The sequence below is a fragment of the Pleurodeles waltl genome, chromosome 11 (assembly GCF_031143425.1).
Source record: "Pleurodeles waltl isolate 20211129_DDA chromosome 11, aPleWal1.hap1.20221129, whole genome shotgun sequence".
In the NCBI taxonomy this organism is placed as follows: domain Eukaryota; kingdom Metazoa; phylum Chordata; class Amphibia; order Caudata; family Salamandridae; genus Pleurodeles; species Pleurodeles waltl.
In genome coordinates this window covers 1,002,725,341-1,002,747,739 of record NC_090450.1, presented here as the reverse complement: position 1 = coordinate 1,002,747,739, position 22,399 = coordinate 1,002,725,341, and the positions used below count along the sequence as shown (strand labels likewise).

At 52.4% G+C, this 22,399-nt stretch overlaps 1 protein-coding gene across 2 annotated transcripts in view; it reads left to right on the top strand.

The window, feature by feature from the left end:
- Positions 1-22,399, top strand: part of ADGRD1 (adhesion G protein-coupled receptor D1) — a 634,610-nt gene that overhangs the window by 37,371 nt on the left and 574,840 nt on the right. Inside the window, exons 3-4 of one of the 2 annotated variants that reach the window (XM_069215353.1) lie at positions 5,999-6,085; positions 20,251-20,346. In XM_069215353.1, the coding sequence (XP_069071454.1) occupies positions 5,999-6,085; positions 20,251-20,346 (183 nt within the window). The remainder of the gene's footprint in view (positions 1-5,998; positions 6,086-20,250; positions 20,347-22,399) is intronic. The other variant, XM_069215354.1, reaches the window with a different exon arrangement.

Genomic DNA, 22,399 nt, shown 5'->3' with positions numbered 1-22,399 from the left:
GGATTTGTCCACGTAAATAGCTTAAACGTTTGGACCAGGCCCAGAAAGTGGAAGATAACCTCTGTATTTCAGCAGGGTTCTGAGGTAGAAAACGCTGCCGTAGAGAAGAAAGGGGAGAGTTTGGCACCTGAGCCCACTCAGGTTTGAGATACAGCAGTCTAGCATTCAGGTGGCACCAGTAATGTGCAAAATGCCATTGGGCCACTAAATAGTATAACTGTAGGTCAGGGACCCCAAAAACCCTACAGCCATAGGGGACTGTCACTGTGTCCCATCAAATTCGGGTTGGCCACCAGCACATATCAGCCGGGTGAGTAGCCCTCTCAATGTCTCAAAAAAACTATTGGTCAAGGTGATAGGTATATTTAAAAACAGATAAAGAAATCGTGGTGGAGCCACCATTTTAATGATGGCTATACATTGTTGGTGGCAACTTAATTTTGGCCGTGAGCTTGTCTTCAGCTGGGCCATCGTTATGCTGTATGACCTCCGTTCTGTCCCTCTGAATGTATATGCCCAGATATTTGGGAGAGTCCGCACATCATTGTCTCTGCGTGGTGTCATGGCCTCCGAAAGAGGAAATATCTCAGATTTATTCCAGTTAATAGTTAGACCAGAAAAGGTTCCAGAACTCATCACCTCTCAAGCGAGAGGGTGAAGATTAGTGTGTGGGGGGTTCGCACACAAACAGCAGCACATCATCTGCACACAGAGACACCAATAACATGCTGGAGGGGAATCCAAGGCCCCTCTCCAGGTGTCGTTCCTCTAGATGTCTGACCAGAGGGTCCATGGCACCGATTAATAGCAGGGGTGAGAGTGGGCAACCCTGCCTGGTGCCTCTCATTAAAGAAAAGGGTTCAGAGAGTGTGCCATTTACCTGAAGACAGGCAGGGTGGGGTCTTATAAATCAACATAATAAGTTTTCTGAAGCCATTTGGAGTTCCTGATTTGGTTAGCGAGGCAGGAAGGAAGGGCCATTCAAGAGAATCAAATGCTTTTTCAGCATCTTAAAGCTCACCTGCTGCAGGAATAGAGGAGGAGATCTGGTTAATGACCGAAAAATTAATTGAAGGTTAATTGAGGTGGAACAGTGTGGAATATACCCGGTTCCATCAACAGAGCGAGGCGTATAGTATGGCTGCACAGTCCCAGTATTGGTAGCAAACTATTAAATTATAGCATCTCGGACTTCCTTGCGGAAAACGTCATTAAGGAGGGCATTACCGGGAAAACGCCTGTATCGCAATAGAGTGGTGCAGGGTACAAGTAATGTGGTTGTGATGGGGTGTAATTGGAGAGCATGCGAGGTAAGTGGGTGACTTCAGCAAGCGACAACAGCGCTCCGTGGGAAACGTATCAATAAACAATACGGATCAAAACATCATGTGGGGCAGAGTGAAATATATAGTCTCTCTCCTTTGGGTGTCAAGAGCGCCACGCATCAGTGATCTGGAAGGTATCGGAGTTCTGCAGGGGCCCTATAGTGTGGCTTAGTTATTGAAGTGGAGCCGGTGGAGTCTACGCTAGGAGCACGTGACGTTAAAGTCTCCACCCATTAGTACATAATCAGCCGGGTGGCGATTAATCAGAGCGGAGAGTTCATAAACTCAGGGGTATCAGTGTTCGGTGCATACACATTCACTAGTAACATGGATTTACCAGCTAGCCTCCCCATTACCAGTAGGTAACGCCACTCGGGGTCCAAAACACACCCTTACAACAGAAACAGTACACTGTGTATTAGAATACTGACTACATGCGAATGTGAGCTGTAGTGAGAACAATAGTGCTTAGAGCCCCATTGAGAAGGACAAGTGCAGTCCGTGTGCCGTGATAAGTGTCTCTTCAGTAAATACGGCTACGCAGGGTTAAGTCTCAACCTGGGGATTTGGTGCAGCAACAGTAGCAGAACCAGAAGGTGATAATCGTCCTGGCGCGGCTCCACCAATTCCATGTTGCTTGCAAAAGCTGACCGCATCTGCTGGGGTACTAAACCCACAGGGTCTGATTTAGAGTATGCCAGAGGGGTTACTCCATCACAAACGTGACCGATATCCCGTCCGCTGTATTACCTACTCCATAGTCTATTATGGGATTGTAACATGGTAGATGGGGTATCCGTCGCGTTTGTGATGGAGTAACTCCCTCCACCAAACTCTAAATCAGACCCATAATGTCGACCATCCATTCTCCACTTGAAGACACACCGGGTAGAGCATACCATAATCGATGCCTCACTTCTGAACCGTGCTTTTAAATCGGTGAATTTATGCCGTGCATCCTGGACTAGTTGAGTGTAATTTACGAACAGTGACAGCATGGCGCCCTGATACAGCAGTGGACTCTTCTCCCGAGCAAGGTGAAGGGCTTTGTCCTGTTCTTTGGAAGTGAGAAGTCTGGTCATGATCAGCCATGGTGGTGCCCCAGGTATAGGTCATGGCCCAAGCGGTCCGTGTGCTTTCTCAACAACAAAGGTATCAGTGAAGAAGTCTCTGCCAAAAAGTTCTACCAAGAGTTTTAAAAAAAATAGCTCCATAAAACCAGTGTTGTTGGTCTCTGCTAGCTCAGTGATCCGCATATTACTGTGGCAGGACCTCGCTTCCAAATATTCATTTTTTTGCAGCAGTTGTTTTAACGATTCACTCAACTCTTTCAAGGTTTTTCAATACCTCTGCACTCCTGTCTTCAATCTCTGAGATCCTGTGTTCTACCCCATCAATTCTGGTAGTGTGGCCGTCGAGGCATCCATGCGATCCAGTTGGTTAGTCAATGCATCAAATCTTGTGTCTATGGCCTTGAAGCCAGCTCGCATTTCGGCCATATTTGCAGCAATGTCCTCAAGAGGGGGGATCATTGTCTGCCTCGCAAGGGGGTTCCCCAGCAGCAGAAGGAGAGGGCTGTTGTTGCATGGTCTGCACTGCATCAAAGGTGAGCTGTCTCTGCTTATGATCTCCTTGGCCTATTTTGACTGCACAGGCTTCATACGTCTAGGTGAGAGAGGGAGGCAGGCAATTTTTGTGGTGCAGATGAACCCTCATAGTGCCGCCTCATAAGCTGGTAAAGAAGGAATACAATGGGCACAAGGCGCAAAGTATGGTGTCAAACTTAGGAGCGAAACCACCGCAGAGGCACAATCAATGAGTCCGAGCCAAGTTGCAATACCTTATATTTCAGCTATATGTTCAATAGGTCCAGAAAGAGGCAAGGGTACCAGTCCATCAGTGTATGGGGAGACCATGAGGTCAGCTCAATCAATCCATGTAACCGGCACATAAGGAAATGTAGTCACTGCATCAGGCACAAAAGAAGGTGGAGCCGGGAGCGGCATGTAATACAGGGCCAGGGGATGACTAGTCCAGCCCGGGCTTCAGGCAGGAGGTGAAAATAATCAATGGAGGGAGCGGGTCTGGCCTCTCATCTGCCCCGGGCCCAAGCGGTGACTCACCACTCTTCAGCATCGGCACTGAAAGAGGCCACCAAGGACTCCAGCGCGGGTGGCCCTCCACAGTCTAAGCCACCACGAAGCAGTAAGTACCAAAAGCCAGGTGGCAGTAGTAAGTGTACTCGCAATTTGTAGAGACCCGATATTTCCCTACGAACACCATATCGTTATTGTGGATTTGGATATTGTCGGCACTGGATGTTTTGTTCGAGGATTACAGATATAACGCCGTTCGTTACTGGACTAGAGCCCTGAAGAAGTCATTTGGGGTGATTGCCCGGAGACGAAACACGTGTTGGCTGTGTGCCCATTAACCATATCAACGGAATACTGGAGGATTTGTTTATTCGATTACCTGTATGTGATGCATCCCACTGAGGAAATTTCATTACTTATTTGAACCTGGAGCATTCGAGAATAAATTCACAAGGACTGGATAATACCAAGGAACTATATATGTGCTTATTTATGGACTTTCAGCAACTTTACTTATGGGATTTTATATGCTGACGGTTATGTTTCTTACTTGTTCTTTATGAATCTAGTGACTTGTACAGCATGATGAGTGCCACACACTTGTTCTCACAGGTGGCAGCAAGGATCGCAGGCAGGTCCAGGATCAGAGGTGCTGAGCTGGTGGCACCTCTCCGAGTGCGACGCCAGGCCTCCGGTCAGGGGAGCTCTCCAGTACAGCGGGAGGCTGCACCACTGTCTCGGCTGTATCGGCGTTGCACCAGCACTGCGGCGGCGGTGCAGGCAACAGCAGTCAGTGTACCCAGCCTCTTTGCATAAGGGAGGCAGAATCAGGCACTGCTCTGGTTGAATAATGCGTAGCGGGAGATTGGGGAATCCCTGCTAGTAATATATGCCGGGGGCAGCAGGATGCGGACAGTGCTGTCCGGAGCTGTAGTGCCTGAACTGAGGGCCTGATTTAGATTTCAGCAGACTGGTTAGTCCGTCACTATAGTGATGGAGTGCCCCATCCGCCGAAATCAAAATCAGTCCCTGAATCTTGAGGGATGCGGTGAGCTTCAGGAAGTGGTGGACAACTAAGGTTTCAATCTGCACTAAACAGCAGATGGAAGCTCCTCTGTAACGATGAATGAGGTGGCATCAACTGCTTTGATGGACATCGGGGGCCTTGGTTTCAGGGGGGTCTAGTTGTGCCTACCTCAGGACGCAGAGCATTTTTAGGGCAGCTAAAGGGGTTCCTGAGGTTCTGAGACGAGTCAACAATCTGGAGGAACAGAATGACTGAGGAAGGGAATGAGTGTCAGAAGGTGTTGATGGAGGAGGAGGAAATGGTTTCGCACTGATACAAGCTAGGTGATATTTCATGCCATAAATTATCTGTCCCCAAAGTGCATCTAAATATTTTGCAATTTCCATGAATCTATAAACTATGGTGAGAAAAAAAAACCATGTAATTGACACCTGTGAACTCAATCCTTACAGAGGATTCCGTTCATCATCATCTAGTTCTGCAAAGGTGGCTGTTCAAGTCTGTTTGATCTCCTAAGTAGGTCTGCACACTGCTGTAAAGTGCAGGCCCAGGGCTGGCTCGAGGGATGCATTAAGACGTCTTCTGATAGGCAGGAATAGCTTAGAGCCTCAGCAGTAGTTGGTTTCCCTTAGCTCAGTTTATCAGGAGTCCATGCGCTTTCAAGGGGTCGCCTAAAAGTGACCACTGCATCCCCCCTTAGCCAGGTTTCTGCTCTGGAGGGGACCCCTCTCCTTTTTAGGACACTCCACACCCAGCAGCCATGTTCCTCAGCCCATGGACATGGCCTCCATGGACATAAAAGGCAGCAGAGACATTCAAGTCAATGGAAGTGGTTGTTTTGTGACTAATGTTGGCCTGAACACAGCATCACGTGATAGAAGGGCCATCAAAGGGGGTGGTCGGCCGGGGCATTATTTCCCATGGGCTGCATTCTTTTCAGGGCCACACACCTGCCCTGCAAGGCTGCCCTGTTCATTAATGATGAGGCTTAACAATGCATACCATCATCTGGCTTCACCTGCAGGGATAACGTTTATTTCAATTCTTTGACGATAGTTTTTTTTTAACTTAGAAACGGGTACTCATTGCATGTGGGGCCACACAAGAACTTTTTGACCAAGGCTCCGCAAAAACGCCAGACCTGCCTGCATATTAGTAAATCAGCTAAAGTGAAACGTCTACACCCTTAGGAAATCCTGAGATGTCTCAGCAGATCACACTAGACATTGAACCATAAAAACTAAATACCAATTTCAACTTTGCTATAAGATTCTCTAAACTATGTTAAATGTTTGTTTAATATGTATTCACTATATATAGATGTCCAACCTGTCTTAGATGGTCGCGGCCACGCTATTCCAAAGCGCTGGTCACCTCTATGTAGATCTATATGTGCAACCTGTGTTCAATGTATATCTCTCCTGTATATTAAATATCACCAGCCTGTGCTAGTGTTGATCTCTTCATTGTATTAGGTGTGTGTTTCCACCTTGTGTTACTATGTGAGTGCTGATGACATCTGGCTCACGGACCTCTGTCTCCCCCTCCAGGGTTCCAGGTTCTGGCGTCGGCTTCTCACTACTGGCCTCTGGAGCTGGTGGACGGCATCCAGGAGATCCCGGCCACGGAAAGAGCAGGTCAAGGCAATGGCAGTGATGGAAAGATGTGTGGCTGCGAGTGGTGGGGGCTTCAGGCCGGAGCCCCTAGGACCAGTGAACCTGGGCAAGGAAGGAAGGGACACTGATCTCCCAGAAAGGGGTTCAAGAGCTCTGTCGGGCCTGGCACTGGACCACTCCACTAGACGGGGACGCAAGGGGTCTGACAACCATGGGGCAGAAGATCCAGGCAGGGAAGCAAGGGGTCTGAGAGCCCTGGGACAGAGCATCCAGGCAAGAATCAAGGGACCTGACAGACCTGGCACTGCGTGCCTGGTCTGGGACGCAAGGGGTCTGACAACCTTGGCACTGGACGCCTAGAGGGGGAGGGAGGCAAGGGGTCTGCAGCCATATAGAAATAGGGGGGAAAAAGCAAGGGGCCTGACAGCCTAGACAGAGAATCAAGAGCTCAGACAGACCTGGCACAGAACATCCAGACCTGGCACTGGACACCTAGACAGGGAAGCAAGGGATCTGACATCCCTGACACAGAACATCCAGGCAGGGAATCAAGGGCTCTCATACACTTGGCACTAGACTGGACAGGAAAGCAAGGGGTTTGCCAAACCTGGCACAGAACATCCAGACAGGAATCAAGTGGCCTGACAGACCTGACACTGGATGCCTAGACAGGGAAGCAAAGGGCTTGATAGCCCTGGCACAGACCACTGTGAGAGAGAAACAAGACACCTGACAGCCTTTCCACTGTACGCCTAGGCACGGAAGCAAGGGGCCTAACAGCCTTGGCAGGGAAGCAAGGGGCCTGGCATCCCTGTCATAGAACAGGCAGGGAAACAAGAGCTCTGACAGACCTGGCACTGGACGCCTAGACGGGGAAGCAAAGGATCTGAAGGCTCTGTCATACTCTTTTTCTCTGCTCTGCTCAGTAGCACTGAAGCATCCTCCCTTGGCACCGGTGCAACTTCCTGTCTTTGCCACCCTTCTCTGGCACTGGTTCTGCCCCATCTCTGATAGCTCTCTCTAGAGCTGATGCCACCACCAAGCCCTGGCATCCCTCCCTAGCTCTGAAACTCCTGCACGCACACTGGTATCGCACCCTTTCTTTGGGACCCCCATGTAGCCCCTACACTTGAGATGGTTGGCACTACTCCCTTAATACCCCCCTCCCCCCAAGCTTGGTATACCACTCTTGGCCCTTACAACCGTCCTTGTCTCTGGAAGCCAGGGTACCATTGGCCCCGATGGAGGCTGGAAAGCTCCCCAGGCCCTGCACTGCCAGGCCACTACCAAGGAATGAGGTGTAGTGGGCCTCTCACCCTCTGAGCACTGGTGCCACTACACCTACTGCACACCTGATAGCTAGGCCTCTGGACACCCTCTGTACTACATGCGCCCCTCCTTCGCCCTGGCATCGCCCGTACCTTCGGTAGCCCTCCTTCGCCCTGGCATCACCCGTACCTTCGGTACCCCCCTTCGCCCTGGCATCACCCGTACCTTCGGTACCCCTCCTTCGCCCTGGCATCACCCGTACCTTCGGTACCCCTCCTTCGCCCTGGCACCACCCGTACCTTCGGTACCCCTCCTTTGCCCTGGCATCGCCCGTCCCTTCGGTACCCCTCCTTTGCCCTGGCATCGCCCATACATTCGGTGCCCCCCCTTCGCCCTGGCATCACCCGTACCTTTGGTACACCTCCTTTTCCCTGGCATCGCCCGTACCTTCGGTACCCCTCCTTTGCCCTGGCATCACCCGTACCTTTGGTACAACTCCTTCGCCCTGGCATCGCCCGTACCTTCGGTACCCCTCCTTCGCCCTGGCATTGCCCGTACCTTCGGTACCCCTCCTTCGCCCTGGCATCGCCCGTACCTTCGGTACCCCTCCTTCGTCCTGGCATCGCCCGTACCTTTGGTACCCCTCATTACCTCTAGCATCACCTGTACCTTCGGTACCCCTCCTTCGCTCTAGCATCGTCCGTACCTTCGGTACCCCTCGTTCCCCCTGGCATCGTCCGTACCTTCGGTACCCCTCGTTCGCCCTGGCATCGTCCGTACCTTCGGTACCCCTCGTTCGCCCTGGCATCGCCCGTACCTTTGGTACCCCTCCTTCGCCCTGGCATTGCCCGTACCTTCGGTACCCCTCCTTCGCCCTGGCATCGCCCGTACCTTCGGTACCCCTCCTTCGTCCTGGCATCGCCCGTACCTTTGGTACCCCTCATTACCTCTAGCATCACCTGTACCTTCGGTACCCCTCCTTCGCTCTAGCATCGTCCGTACCTTCGGTACCCCTCGTTCCCCCTGGCATCGTCCGTACCTTCGGTACCCCTCGTTCGCCCTGGCATCGTCCGTACCTTCGGTACCCCTCGTTCGCCCTGGCATCGCCCGTACCTTTGGTACCCCTCCTTCATTCTAGCATCGCCCGTACCTTCGGTACCCCTCCTTCACCCGTACCTTTGGTACCCCTCCTTCCCTCTAGCATCGCCCGTACCTTCGGCACCCCTCCTTACCTCTAGCATCACCTTTACCTTCTGTACCCCTCCTTAGCTCTAGCATCACCCATACCTTCAGTGCCCTAGCATCGCCTGTACCTTCGGTACCCTTCCTTCACCCTGGCATCGCCCGTACCTTCGGTACCCCTCCTTACCTCTAGCATCACCTGTACCTTCGTTACCCCTCTCCTTACCTCTAGCATCACCTGTACCTTCGGTACCCCTCCTTCACCCTGGCATCGCCCGTCCCTTCGGTAACCCTCCTTTGCCCTGGCATCGCCCGTCCCTTCGGTAACCCTCCTTTGCCCTGGCATCGCCCGTCCCTTCGGTAACCCTCCTTTGCCCTGGCATCGCCCGTCCCTTCGGTAACCCTCCTTTGCCCTGGCATCGCCCGTCCCTTCTGTAACCCTCCTTTGCCCTGGCATCGCCCGTCCCTTCTGTAACCCTCCTTTGCCCTGGCATCGCCCGTCCCTTCGGTAACCCTCCTTTGCCCTGGCATCGCCTGTACCTTCGGTGCCCCCCCTTTCTCCCTTGCATCCCCCGTACCTTCGGTACCCCTCCTTTGCCCTGGCATCACCTGTACCTTTGGTACCCCTCCTTTTGCCCTGGCATCACCCGTACCTTTGGTACCCCTCCTTCACCCTGGCATCGCCTGTACCTTCGGTACCCCTCCTTCGCCCTGGCATCGCCCGTACCTTCGGTACCCCTCCTTACCTCTAGCATCACCTGTACCTTCGGTACCCCTCCTTACCTCTAGCATCGCCCGTACCTTCGGTACCCCTCCTTCGCTCTAGCATCGCCCGTACCTTCTGTACCCCTCCTTCGTCCTGGCATCGCCCGTACCTTCTGTACCCCTCCTTCGTCCTGGCATCGCCCATACCTTCCGTACCCCTCCTTTGCCCTGGCACCACCCGTACCTTCGGCACACCTCGTTTGCCCTGGCATCGCCCGTCCCTTCGGTAACCTTCCTTTGCCCTGGCATCGCCCGTACCTTCGGTGCCCCCCCCTTCGCATCCCCCGTACCTTTGGTACCCCTCCTTTGCCCTGGCATCCCCCGTACCTTTGGTACCCCTCCTTTGCCCTGGCATCCCCTGTACCTTCGGTACCCCTCCTTTGCCCTGGCATCACCCGTACCTTCGGTAACACCTCCTTCGCCCTGGCATCGCCCGTACCTTCGGTAACACCTCCTTCGCCCTGACATCGCCTGTACCTTCGGTACCCCTCCTTCGCTCTAGCATCGCCTGTACCTTCGGTACCCCTCCTTCGCTCTGGCATCGCCTGTACCTTCGGTACCCCTCCTTCGCTCTAGCATCGCCCATACCTTCGGTACCCCCCCCTTTGCCCTGGCATTGTCCGTACCTTCGGTACCCCCCCTTTGCCCTGGCATCGCCCGTACCTTCGGTACCCCCCCTTTGCCCTGGCATCGCCCGTACCTTCGGTACCCCTCCTTAACTCTAGCATCACCTTTACCTTCCGTATCCCTCCTTACCTCTAGCATCACCTGTACCTTCGGTACCCCTCCTTAGCTCTAGCATCACCCATACCTTCAGTGCCCTAGCATCGCCTGTACCTTCGGTACCCCTCCTTTTCCCTGGCATCGCCCGTACCATCGGTACCCCTCCTTACCTCTAGCATCACCTGTACCTTCGGTACCCCTCCTTCACCCTGGCATCGCCCGTACCTTTGGTACCCCTCCTTTGCCCTGGCATCGCCTGTACCTTCGGTACCCCTCCTTACCTCTAGCATCACATGTACCTTCGGTACCCCTCCTTCGCCCTGGCATCGCCCCTACCTTCCGTACCCCTCCTTACCTCTAGCATCACCTGTACCTTTGGTACCCCTCCTTCGCCCTGGCATCGCTAGTACCTTCGGTACCCCTCCTTACCTCTAGCATCACCCGTACCTACGGTACCCCTCCTTACCTCTAGCATCACCTGTACCTTCGGTACTCCTCCTTCACCCTGGCATCCCCCGTACCTTCGGTACCCCTCCTTCGCCCTGGCATCACCTGTACCTTTGGTACCCCTCCTTACCTCTAGCATTGCCCGTACGTTCGGTACCCCTCCTTTGCCCTGGCATCGCCTGTACCTTCGGTACCCCTCCTTACCTCTAGCATCACCTGTACCTTCGGTACCCCTCCTTAGCTCTAGCATCACCCATACCTTCAGTGCCCTAGCATCGCCTGTACCTTCGGTACCCCTCCTTCGCCCTGGCATCGCCCGTACCTTTGGTACCTCTCCTTCGCTCTAGCATCGCCCGTACTTTCGGTACCCCTACTTACCTCTAGCATCACCTGTACCTTCGGTACCCCTCCTTACCTCTAGCATCACCCGTACCTTCGGTGCCCTACCATCCCCGTACCTTCGGTACCCCTCCTTCGCCCTGGCATCGCCCGTACCTTTGGTACCCCTCCTTACCTCTAGCATCACCTGTACCTTCGGTACCCCTCCTTGACCCTGGCATCGCCCGTACCTTCGGTACCCCTCCTTCGCCCTGGCATCACCTGTACCTTTGGTACCCCTCCTTACCTCTAGCATCACCTGTACCTTCGGTACCCTTCCTTCGCCCTGGCATTGTCCGTACCTTCGGTACCCCTCCTTCGCCCTGTCATTGTCCGTACCTTCGGTACCCCTCCTTCGCCCTGGCATCACCCGTACCTTTGGTACCCCTCCTTCGCCCTGGCATTTCCCGTACCTTTGGTACCCCTCCTTCGCCCTGGCATCACCTGTACCTTTGGTACCCCTCCTTACCTCTAGCATCACCTGTACCTTCGGTACCCCTCCTTCGCCCTGGCATTGTCCGTACCTTCGGTACCCCTCCTTCGCGCTGGCATCACCCGGACCTTCGGTACCCCTCCTTACCTCTGTTCTGCGCCACATTCCACCACCGCTCCCTGCCTCCAACGCCTCCTTTACCATTGGCCCCCCGAACTGTGGAACCACTCCTGTCTCCTGCGTTACTCCTTACATATGGCGCCACCTGCAACCTTTGGCCTCCACACCACCTCTGGCACCCCCCCACCTCTGGGACCCTCCCTACCTCTGGCACCCCTCCCTACCTCTGGCACCCCCCACCTCTGGGAAACGCCCTACCTCAGGCACCCTCTGTACCTCTGGCACCCCCTACCTCTGGCACCCCTCCCTACCTCTGGCACCCCCCCACCTCTGGGAAACGCCCTACCTCAGGCACCCTCTGTACCTCTGGCACCCCTACCTCTGGTACTACTCCCTACCTCTGGCACCCCTCCCTACCTCTGGCACCCCTCCCTACCTCTGGCACCCCTCCCTACCTCTGGCACCCCTCCCTACCTCTGGCACCCCTCCATTTCTCTGGCACCCCTCCATATCTCTGGCACCCTCCCTACCCCTGGCACCCTCCCTACCTCTGGCACCCTCTGTACGTCTGACACTGCTCCCTACCTCTGGCACCGCTCCTTACCTCTGGCACCGCTCCTTACCTCTGGCACCGCTCCTTACCTCTGGCACCGCTCCTTACCTCTGGCACCGCTCCTTACCTCTGGCACTGCTCCCTACCTCTGCCTGTCTCCCTACCTCTCCCTGCCTCTGCCTACCTCCCTACCTCTGCCTGCCTTCCCTCGCTACCCCTGCCTGCCTTCTCTCCCTACCTCTGCCTTCCCTTCCTCCCCATCTCTGGCTGCCTCCCTACCTCTGGCACCCCTCCCTACCTCTGCCTGCCCTGCCTCCATACCTTTCCCTCCCTCCCTCCCCATCTGTGGCTGCCTCCCTACCTCTGCCTTCTCTCCCTACCTCTGCCTTCCCTCCCTTCCGATCTCTGCCTCCCCTCTCTCCCTCCCCATCTCTGCCTGCCTCCCTACCTCTGGCACCCCTCCCTACCTCTGCCTGCCCTGCCTCCATACCTTTCCCTCCCTCCCTCCCCATCTGTGGCTGCCTCCCTACCTCTGCCTTCTCTCCCTACCTCTGCCTTCCCTCCCTTCCCATCTCTGCCTCCCCTCTCTCCCTCCCCATCTCTGCCTGCCTCCCTACCTCTGGCTGCTTCCCTACCTCTGCCTGCCTCCCTACCTCTGCCGTCCTTCCCTCCCTCCCCATCTCTGCCTTCCCTCCCTTCCTCTGCCTGCCTTCCCTCCCTTCCTCTGCCTGCCTTCCCTCCCTTCCTCTGCCTGCCTTCCCTCCCTTCCTCTGCCTGCCTTCCCTCCCTTCCTCTGCCTGCCTTCCCTCCCTACCTCTGCCTGCCTCCCTACCTCTGCCTTCCCTCCCTTCCCATCACTGCCTCCCCTCCCTCCCTACCTCTGGCACCCCTTCCTACCCATCACTGCCTCCCCTCCCTCCCTACCTCTGCCTGCCTCCCTACCTCTGCCTTCCCTCCCTTCCCATCACTGCCTCCCCTCCCTCCCTACCCATCACTGCCTACCCTCCCTCCCTACCTCTGGCACCCCTCCCTACCTCTGGCACCCCTCCTACCTCTGGCTGCTTCCCTGCCTCTGCCTGCCTCCCTACCTCTGCCGTCCTTCCCTCCCTTCCCATCTCTGCCTGCCTCCCTACCTCTGCCTCCCTACCTCTGCCTGCCTCCCTACCTCTGGACTCCCCGCGGTTCTGATTTTCACACCTGGGCAGCGAAGGACGTGTCTGCTGCTTCTCAGAACTCGGATAGCTTTGCATTTCAAAGCCCTTCTCTTCCCGGCAGGTTTTAAAACCAGACACAAGTCTCAGTGGCACGGGGACACTTTGCCCTCGTCCTTTTTTAGAAATAAGATGTCTAGTGTCTTTGATGGGCGGGGTGGGGGGGGGGGGGGGGGGGGGGGGGCAGCAGGCCCACAGGATGTCTGATGTTCAGATCCTCTGCAGATCTCTGCTCCCGAGTGCACTGAAGATGTGGGCGATGGAGACGACAGGACATTTGACGGAAGATTTGAGGAACGATATTTCATTTTTTGTGATTCTACAACATTCTTTCTTTGTCTTTCCTTTTTCGTTGCCTTCTTTTTCTCCCTGTCCATAGGTTGAATTCTTTTTTCCTCTTTTCATCCCGCTCTGTTTCGCTTTCTCTGTCTCCTTCCCAACCGTGTCCAAAACTTTACAAGTTCCCTGATGCTACGCTCTTGTTCTCCCCAGGAGTTTTGGGGCCTCTGAATGTATCACAGGCTTACAGGTACCTTTTCTGTGGTTCTTCTGGGGGGAGGGGTGGCGGGATACTGTGTCCACCCTGCAGGTTTGTGACGTCAGCACTCCGGTTCCTGTCCCTATAGATTGTCCATACTTGTGACCTCTCCCCATGGCTTGAGCTCCAGTTCTCATGGTGACATGTTCTGTGTAGTCCTTCTGTGATCTCTAACCTGTGACCTCTCACCCTGTCTGTACTTGGGGTTTTCACACTGAGCACATCTCCTGCTGCTCTGTTCTTCCTGGTTAGTACCAGATACTGTTCTGCTTTATTCTCTGCCTGTCTGTGGTCCCCAGTGGGTCTCATGTTTTCATTCGACAGATTCAAGTTCGCTGTTTCCAGCTTCTTATGTTTTTGGGGTTGGTCGTGTCTCTCTTCTGATTGCCAGGATTATTTTTCCAAGGTGGTTTGAAGGTCACCTTCTAAAGGTTGCAGCATTTCTTATGATAAACATTTTCTTCCATATCTCTGGAAGTGCATCAGAGATGTTAGTCTATTTTGTGACTATTGTGACCTCTCATCTCTGTTGTGCAGTCATTCCTGGGAGCTTTCCCCTCCACCTTGAGCGCCTTGTTGAACACCAAGTGCATGTTGGGTGGAATTCCCACTTGTTGTAATTTTTTGGTGTTAGTGGTCACATCAATTAGCGAGCACTTGCACGGGCTTCTTATTGTGGCCTTTCATGGCTCGGGTTTGTTGTCCAGTCTCCTGAAGTTCACCTTTCGACCTGAAATCTAAAGTTAGACACCAGGTCTACAGCTGGACTTCAGGTCTAAAGTTGGACTTGAGGCCTAGGTTTACCTTTGTGAATCAGGCCCTCTAGTCTTTTATTCCCGCAGCAGCTTGCTTGGATTGGCTCAGTAACTGTTCCTTTTGTCTTCCTGCCCGTACTCTCATGAAGCCTGTCCCTCTTTAGTCCCTGTTAAGGTCTTTCCATTCGTATTTCCTTTTGAGTTTTGTGTTGGATTCTTGATGCTTTGTGGCCTGCGTTATCTCTGTTCTATTTTACAGGGTGACTTGCTTGTGGACAGACTGATGGGTGAGTGGGTGATGGTGAAAGCCTTGACAGGAGGTGGGGGTAAGTTAGCGATTGACCAGACATTCCTGCTGTTGTGTACATGGCAGGAGTATGTCGCGTGTCCCAGCGAGTCCCCTCCATCATTAAGAGTGCGGAGTCCAAGTTTTTTGCATGTGTGTTTGTGGCTGTTTGTTTTGCGGTCTGGGGGTGTTGTTTCTTCGTTGGTAGTGTTAGGGCGGCTTGTAGTGTTCAACAGGATGCATTATTATCAGTTTGTGTGGATATAGGTAATTTTGTTGCCTTTTCCCGCGTTAAGGTCACCTGATATTAGTATGGTCCCTTCGGTTTGGAAGAAAAGTGTTATTTTCACAGTGGGATGCAAAAAGCGTAGACGTAAATATCTGCCTATTGAACTAGCACCACATTCGCAAATTTAATCCGTGTATGGCTGTTGTCTGTTTTTGCTGGCGTTAGTTGTCAGGCTGCCTCACTTTTGTACTAAATGTTTATGGATCCTAATTATATTGCTCATTTATATTTGTGGTTTTTTTCAGGGTTCTTTTATTTCTACCTTTGAGCCTTGCATTGACTCGCCAGTTTCTGTCACGTTGTTGCTGGAAGATCCAGACACTGTGGGTTGGTCCACATGCGGCTGTTGGTGGTGGTCCTTGGGTGACTGACTGTTGGTCCACATGCAGCTGTTGGTGGTGGTCCTTGGGTGACTGACTGACTGGTCCACATGCGGCTGTTGGTGGTGGTCCTTGGGTGAATGACTGTTGGTCCACATGCGGCTGTTGGTGGTGGTCCTTGGGTGACTGACTGTTGGTCCACATGCGGCTGTTGGTGGTGGTCCTTGCATGACTGACTGTTGGTCCACATGCGGCTGTTGGTGGTGGTCCTTGGGTGACTGACTGTTGGTCCACATGCGGCTGTTGGTGGTGGTCCTTGGGTGACTGACTGTTGGTCCACATGCGGCTGTTGGTGGTGGTCCTTGGGTGACTGACTGTTGGTCCACATGAGGCTGTTGGTCCTTGGGTGACTGACTGTTGGTCCACATGCGGCTGTTGGTGGTGGTCCTTGGATGACTGACTGTTGGTCCACATGCGGCTGTTGGTGGTGGTCCTTGGATTACTGACTGTTGGTCCACATGAGGCTGTTGGTGGTGGTCCTTGGGTGACTGACTGTTGGTCCACATGCAGTTGTTGGTGGTGGTCCTTGGGTGACTGACTGTTGGTCCACATGCAGCTGTTGGTGGTGGTCCTTGGGTGACTGACTGTTGGTCCACATGTGGCTGTTGGTGGTGGTCCTTGGATGACTGACTGTTGGTCCACATGAGGCTGTTGGTCCTTGGGTGACTGACTGTTGGACCACAAGCGGCTGTTGGTGGTGGTCCTTGGGTGACTGACTGTTGGTCCACATGCAGCTGTTGGTGGTGATCCTTGGGTGACTGACTGTTGGTCCACATGTGGCTGTTGGTCCTTGGGTGACTGACTGTTGGTCCACATGTGGCTGTTGGTGGTGGTCCTTGGATGACTGACTGTTGGTCCACATGCAGCTGTTGGTGGTGATCCTTGGGTGACTGACTGTTGGTCCACATGCGGCTGTTGGTGGTGGTCCTTGGGTGACTGACTGTTGGTCCACATGCGGCTGTTGGTGGTGGTCGTCCTTGGGTGACTGACTGTTGGTCCACATGCGGCTGTTGGTGGTGATCCTTGGGTGACTGACTGTTGGTCCACATGCAGCTGTTGGTCCTTGGGTGACTGACTGTTGGTCCACATGCGGCTGTTGGTGGTGGTCCTTGTGTGACTGACTGTTGGTCCACATGCGGCTGTTGGTCCTTGGGTGACTGACTGTCTCACTGAGTTTGTGTGACCTTGTTGTTGATTCTCTTGCGACCCCATTCATGTTTGCATCCCCCTGCCTGTGTGCTCGATCCTTCCATCGTGTCCAGCCATCGCCAGTTTGGTGTGAGGTTTTTATCTTTGTATTTCTGATCTAATGTTGTGTTTGGATTGCAGTATGTTTTTATTGCATATGTATTTTTGGGTCTGTAATGACGTGAAGTTGCAGGTCTCGCCTGGTTCTTCTCTGTATCTTCTTGGTGATATTTTGCTTTGGTTATGACCCTGCCTCAGTTCTCCTCTTAAACTGACACTTCTATGAATGAATGTGTGGTTTCTCGTTTCCTTAGTGGTGTTTCTTCGGTGCCTGTGTGCTGAAGGCGTTCTTGGGGTTTGGTAGCCTGTGACTATATCTTTGTTAGTATGATGGCTCTCGTCGGCTGTTTTTCCTCTGTGGCTTTTCAGTGTCCTCTTGGGTATGGTTAGTTCAGCATCCTTCGGGCGCTCCAAGGCCCATGTCACTCCGGCGGGCAGTGCCCAGTGCATCTCCCTGGAACCGAGATGCTTGTGGTATTCACCAGGCCTCCTGCGGCTTTGGTGATGCTGTTTTCATGCCTGGCTGATGACCTGTTTTGGCTTTGGAGGTGGCGTGCTTTGTGTTTCAGTGCTTCGACACAGCATACAAGAAACCCACTGTCCAGGCACTTCCAGATAAGATCTTTTAATGGTCCCATGTCCCACCCGCTCAACTTGTTTGCTGTTTCCATCCTGTTGGACAGACTCAGGTTTAGTGCTGCTGTCTGGGAGGTGCAGTTACTTGAAGCGCTACGTGGGAATAATTGTGGATGGTTGCAAGGCGCTTAAAACTGGAGACTGCAGGATAGCATGCAATGGACGAGTAGATCTATCTATCTATCTATCTATCTAGTCTCCCACTCACCCATGTCTCGCTCCATCATTATATTTCTCTCATATGCTCCGTCGCTCCCCTCTCTCCATCACTTTCTCTGCTCCCTGCGCCTCCCCCACCCTCTCTTTATCTTTCTTTCTCTCTCTCTCGCCCTCACTCCCTCTTTCTCACCCCCTTCCTTCTCTCACTTGATTTCCCTCTATGTAATTGTCTGTCTCATTTCTGTGGGAATTTCTCATTCTGTTTCTTAAATGTGGTAAATAGTTGTTTTTGGTTCTATTTACTGTTTCTGCATTGGCCAGACCATGTGTTTGTTTTCTTCATGTATTTCACTCCATTAGTCTCAGATGCCATGATTTTTTTGTCTGCATGCATCATTCATTGGTGGTTTGTTGCATTTGTGGCGCCATAATCCCTCGGCTGACGCTGCAGGCAGGGAAGCGAGGGGTCCTTGAGGACAGACTGACTGCTGGACCAGTGACACATGCCGGCCGTCCTTGGGGTGGGCTCTGAAGGTCACAGAGGACAATACCAGTGCTGTCCCTGCTCAGGGGTCTGGGGGGGGGGGGTGTTATGTCTCAGCCAAGCTCCCAAATGGCACCACAGGAGAGTCGAAGAAAGGGGTGGGGATGGAATTATCATACCACAGGAGCTCATTCATGTAGGACAGAGGTCTTCACACTTAGTAGTACTGCGCCCCCACCACTGGAAAAATATCATTGACCCCACCCTTACAAATTTTTCACAATTATTCTATTAAATTGGCAATGTTTAAATATGTCCACAGGTATTTAAACATTGCAGCAAAGTTCTGTTAATGTCTAAAAAATTGCAAACAAATACATGATGTCAAAGATACTATTCAGGTCAGGCAGGCCTTAAGTGTAAAAATATTCACAATGTGATTATTGGAAGGGGGGGGATTTTGAAGAGTATTTGGAGTCTCTTCCCTTTTGGCACATACTGCCAGCTTGGATATAAATGACTAAACATGTCAGTGATGGCCCTTTACAGAGCGGTTTACTGCTGTTCATTTTTTTCATCTTAAAACAAAGCCCTGTTATCTGCATAATCCTTCTTTTGGCCAGAGCCTGCCCCGTGCCCAACCCCCTGGGATCACTTGGGGTCCCCTAGGGAGGCCCGACCCCCAGTTTGAACGCTTCAGGCTCTCGGCTGTGAGCAGAACTGGAAACCAAACTCATCCCTGGCGAAAATCCTAAATAAGCCTCTCAGCGCCAGAGGGCGGGGCTCAAATGGTGGCCCGCCCCCGGGGGCTGTAGTTCACCTGCTCTGAAAGTGTCCCCTAGCCCGCAGGCTACTAGGAAAGAGCCAGACGTGCAGAATATCCAGCCCGGCCTAGGCTGGGAGAACTTCCTAGCTGGTGAATCATTCCAGACTTTTTAATGTGCAATGTATCCCCCCGCCCACTTCACCCCGCCCCCAAATGTTGAAGGTGGTCTCTGTGGCTTGAGAGTACTCTTGCAGTTCCCTTAGTTCAGTGTAGTCTCACACTATATTTGTCACAAGAACGGCCACTGTAGACAACGACCTTAAGGAGCCCCCGCAAGAGGCCACCATGGGGGGTGCCAGATTGCAACAAATTGCTTGGAAAACTTCTCGTTGCCAATCAGGGGGGGTGAACCCAAATGTGAATTATCTGCTGGGGGCCTGCAGCACAGCAGTAAATAAGCCATTACCTGCTGGGGGCCTGCAGCACAGCAGTAAATAAGCCATTACTTGCACCTGTGACAGACTCTACCTGTGTTAACATCACCTGATGAACACTTCATTCAGGTTTTTCAAAAGCATGAAATAAAAAGAAACCAAGCTTAAGCATTCATTCTTTCAACGATCAGCACCCCTGCTGTGAGCATCTAACCTTCACGTCTGAAGTGTACTGACGCCCCTGCTGGGCACCTGGTCTGCAAGGACGCCATAGCCCTGGCACGAAAAGCTCTGCCGAGGCCATCTCTACAAGGAATTACCTCCAGCTGACCCTTATAAAGGGCCCCTTCTAGTCAAGGTTGTGCTTCACCCCTGCCCCCCACTGGCCTCTTCAGTTGGTCAAGGCAGCAAGGCTTCTCCCACTATCCAGGGCCTCATCCCGGACCTTAAGGAGAACATCAACCAGCAAAGTGCTGGCTCTCGCAAACATCTCGCCCAAAAAGGGCGTGAAGGGTCTGCGTGATGTCCAGGTGAAGCCTCCATCCGAAGGTTGTGCAGTTCTCATATTAGCTAATAATGGAAGCAGGACATACCCAGCGAGGAGCTCTACACTGAAATGCGATAGTGACATGCCAACAGAATAAGGAGTTAAATATCTTGGATATGTTTGACATCAGTTGTGTGAACTGACCTGACTAAGAATATAAATATATGTGCAAGAAGCAAACCCAAGCATAAAATGGAACTAAATGCTGTTAATGGGGGATGGGCTGAGTTGAGACGCAACACACCCTTGTCCATAGGTCAATGAAAGTACATGTCTGAGAATTCGCAGGTCATCCCTCAGGCGTGAGGGTCAGTTCTGCTAGTAACCCCTCAAAACCTCCTATAGAAGGGCAGGAATCATTGCTGACCCTGCATATTGGGGTTTCTGGTGGTGGACAGGTGCCCAGCTCCTAGTTCTAGGGTTCCTCTACGGGGCACACCCCAAGTGATAAACGCATGTGTCATTGGTGAGAGTCCCTCTTCTGAAGCCCCGGCTTCTTTGACTACATCTTCTCGCTGGGAGATTTGGCCGCCCCCATGTCTTGTTTTGTGTTTGTTGATCATTCTCTTTTTGTTCCACTCAGCTCTCAGAATCCACAACTTCACTGTGCTCCCTTCCCATAACTCTTCTTCTCTGCACTCCAATGACTCTGCCTACTCTAACCTCTCTGCGACAGTAGGTGAGGAACCTTCCTGATGTGCCTAGACTGTGTCTTGGAAGCGCTGCCCGCGCGCGATTGGCTCTCATGGGAGGAGAAACTGTCAATGAGGGGGCGGGTGGAGGTTGGAAACATTTCTAGTTCTGATTCACAACATATGTAACATCTGTGACTGATTATTTATACATATATGCTGTTTATTTGCATTTTAAATGTTGATAATTGACAAACTTATAATTTACTCTCTGCCGTGCTTGCATCTAAGGGCCTGATTTAGATCTTGGCGGGATTGGAGCTGTCGCAGCGGTTTCAAGTACTCCGTCCAGCTGACGGAGTTCCGACCGCTGTATTTAGAGGTTCTCCGTCAAGGGGGCGGACCGCTATGCCGGCTGATAGTACTCCGTCGCTGTCAAGCTGGTGGGTTACAGCCAAACATATTTAGATGTCCCCAGTGCACTGGTGGCGTCACAGCGGCGGTTTACCAACAGAGGGGTGGGGGAGAGGGGTGTCCCATTGCATATGTGCGTTGATGTAGGTGTGTTTTATGTGATATATGAAACACTAATTCTACTTACATGTATGTTGGTGCAGGGGTCCCCAGTGATGGTGTACCCCTTTGTGTACATGTACCATGCTTTCCTCACCTTCCTGTCTGGCGACGACGGGTCAGGGTCCTTCAAGGTCAAGTAGCAGCAGCAACGACCGGACTCCTCAGTCGGGCTGTAGTCTAAAAGATGAGTGGAACAGGGTGAAAATGTGGGGTTTTGTCCCCTTTTCTGTCCAATCCCCCAGCTTTTGTTTGGGGGTATCCCTGCCACAGTCGGCTGAGCGGGAAGGCACATGAAAATTTTCCCACCAGTAACTGGTTGAGGTCCCGCTGCTGCTTCCTATTGAGCCGTTGATGCGGATTTAAAAAACTGACGTAGTAGGCAGGACTAAGGCGGTTTATTGTCCATGGTCCTCCCAACATCTGAATACAGCGAGCGGACCACCAAGCCCATGGCGGGAAATCCGACGAAAAAGCATCTGCAGGACCAGTACCGCCAAGATCTAAATCTGACCCTAAGTTAGGCCATGCCACTTCATGGAAAGTGAGTCTGAGATCCTTCCTGGATTGTAGAACCTGGAGGTTTATGAACATAGCTTGAGGTTCACGCAGCCCTGCTACTAGGGTCTAGGCGGGGGCAGATGCGTGTGAAGTGTTGGGTGTCAGTCAACCTCTCTGAGGCTTGAGCAGCCAATCAGAGGTTTCAGAATTGAGCCATATTCCGGCAAGTTTGAATGCAGTGAGCGAGGATTCACCACGTTGTGGACGTTCCTGGCATTTCCTGGATTCCGTACATTGTATTTCACTGAAAGGCAGTCAGAAAAGGTTAGTAGAGTTAATTAAACCTTAAATTTTTGCATCTGCTCTAAAGGGGTGTGTCCACAGCAGGATTGCTGAAATGAAAGATGGGTTTCTGGTTCTTCAACTTCTTGTGGTTAGCAAGTGACTCCTAATCCCGAAGACCACCCAATTTCACAAAGTATGTCACAAGAACAATAATTGTACATAAGAATTATAAGTATTAATACATAATAAATAAAATGATAGGTACCTTATAAGAATGGTGTAACCAGTCTCAGGTTGTATACAGAGTGAAATGCATCCATGCATACTCCTATGTGTTAACACTCTCTGGGCAGAGGTTTAATCCCACAAGTAGCAATTCATCCCTTAAAAGCAGTAACCGGCATAAACACGGTGACTGTCGCTGCATGGAAAAGTGTCCGCCACTGCACCGCAGCTTGTATAGCAGCGTCTCTAGTAACTATTAATCCGTGTGAATATTGTTTCCCATGTACAAGTCTACAAAGTATGGTGAAGAGGATGGGTTTTGGGGCAAGTGGGACAAATCTATATTGACGCTGGAAATGCACCGGTGGCAGAATTGCATAATTCCACTGACCCGGAGGTATCACTGATTCATGGCAGAGTAGTGGGCAGTGACATTGCCAGCCGATCGGCCCTTATGTAATGAATCTTGTTTGCCAAGAGCAGACCCAATCACCTGCCTGTCCCACATCCCAGCAT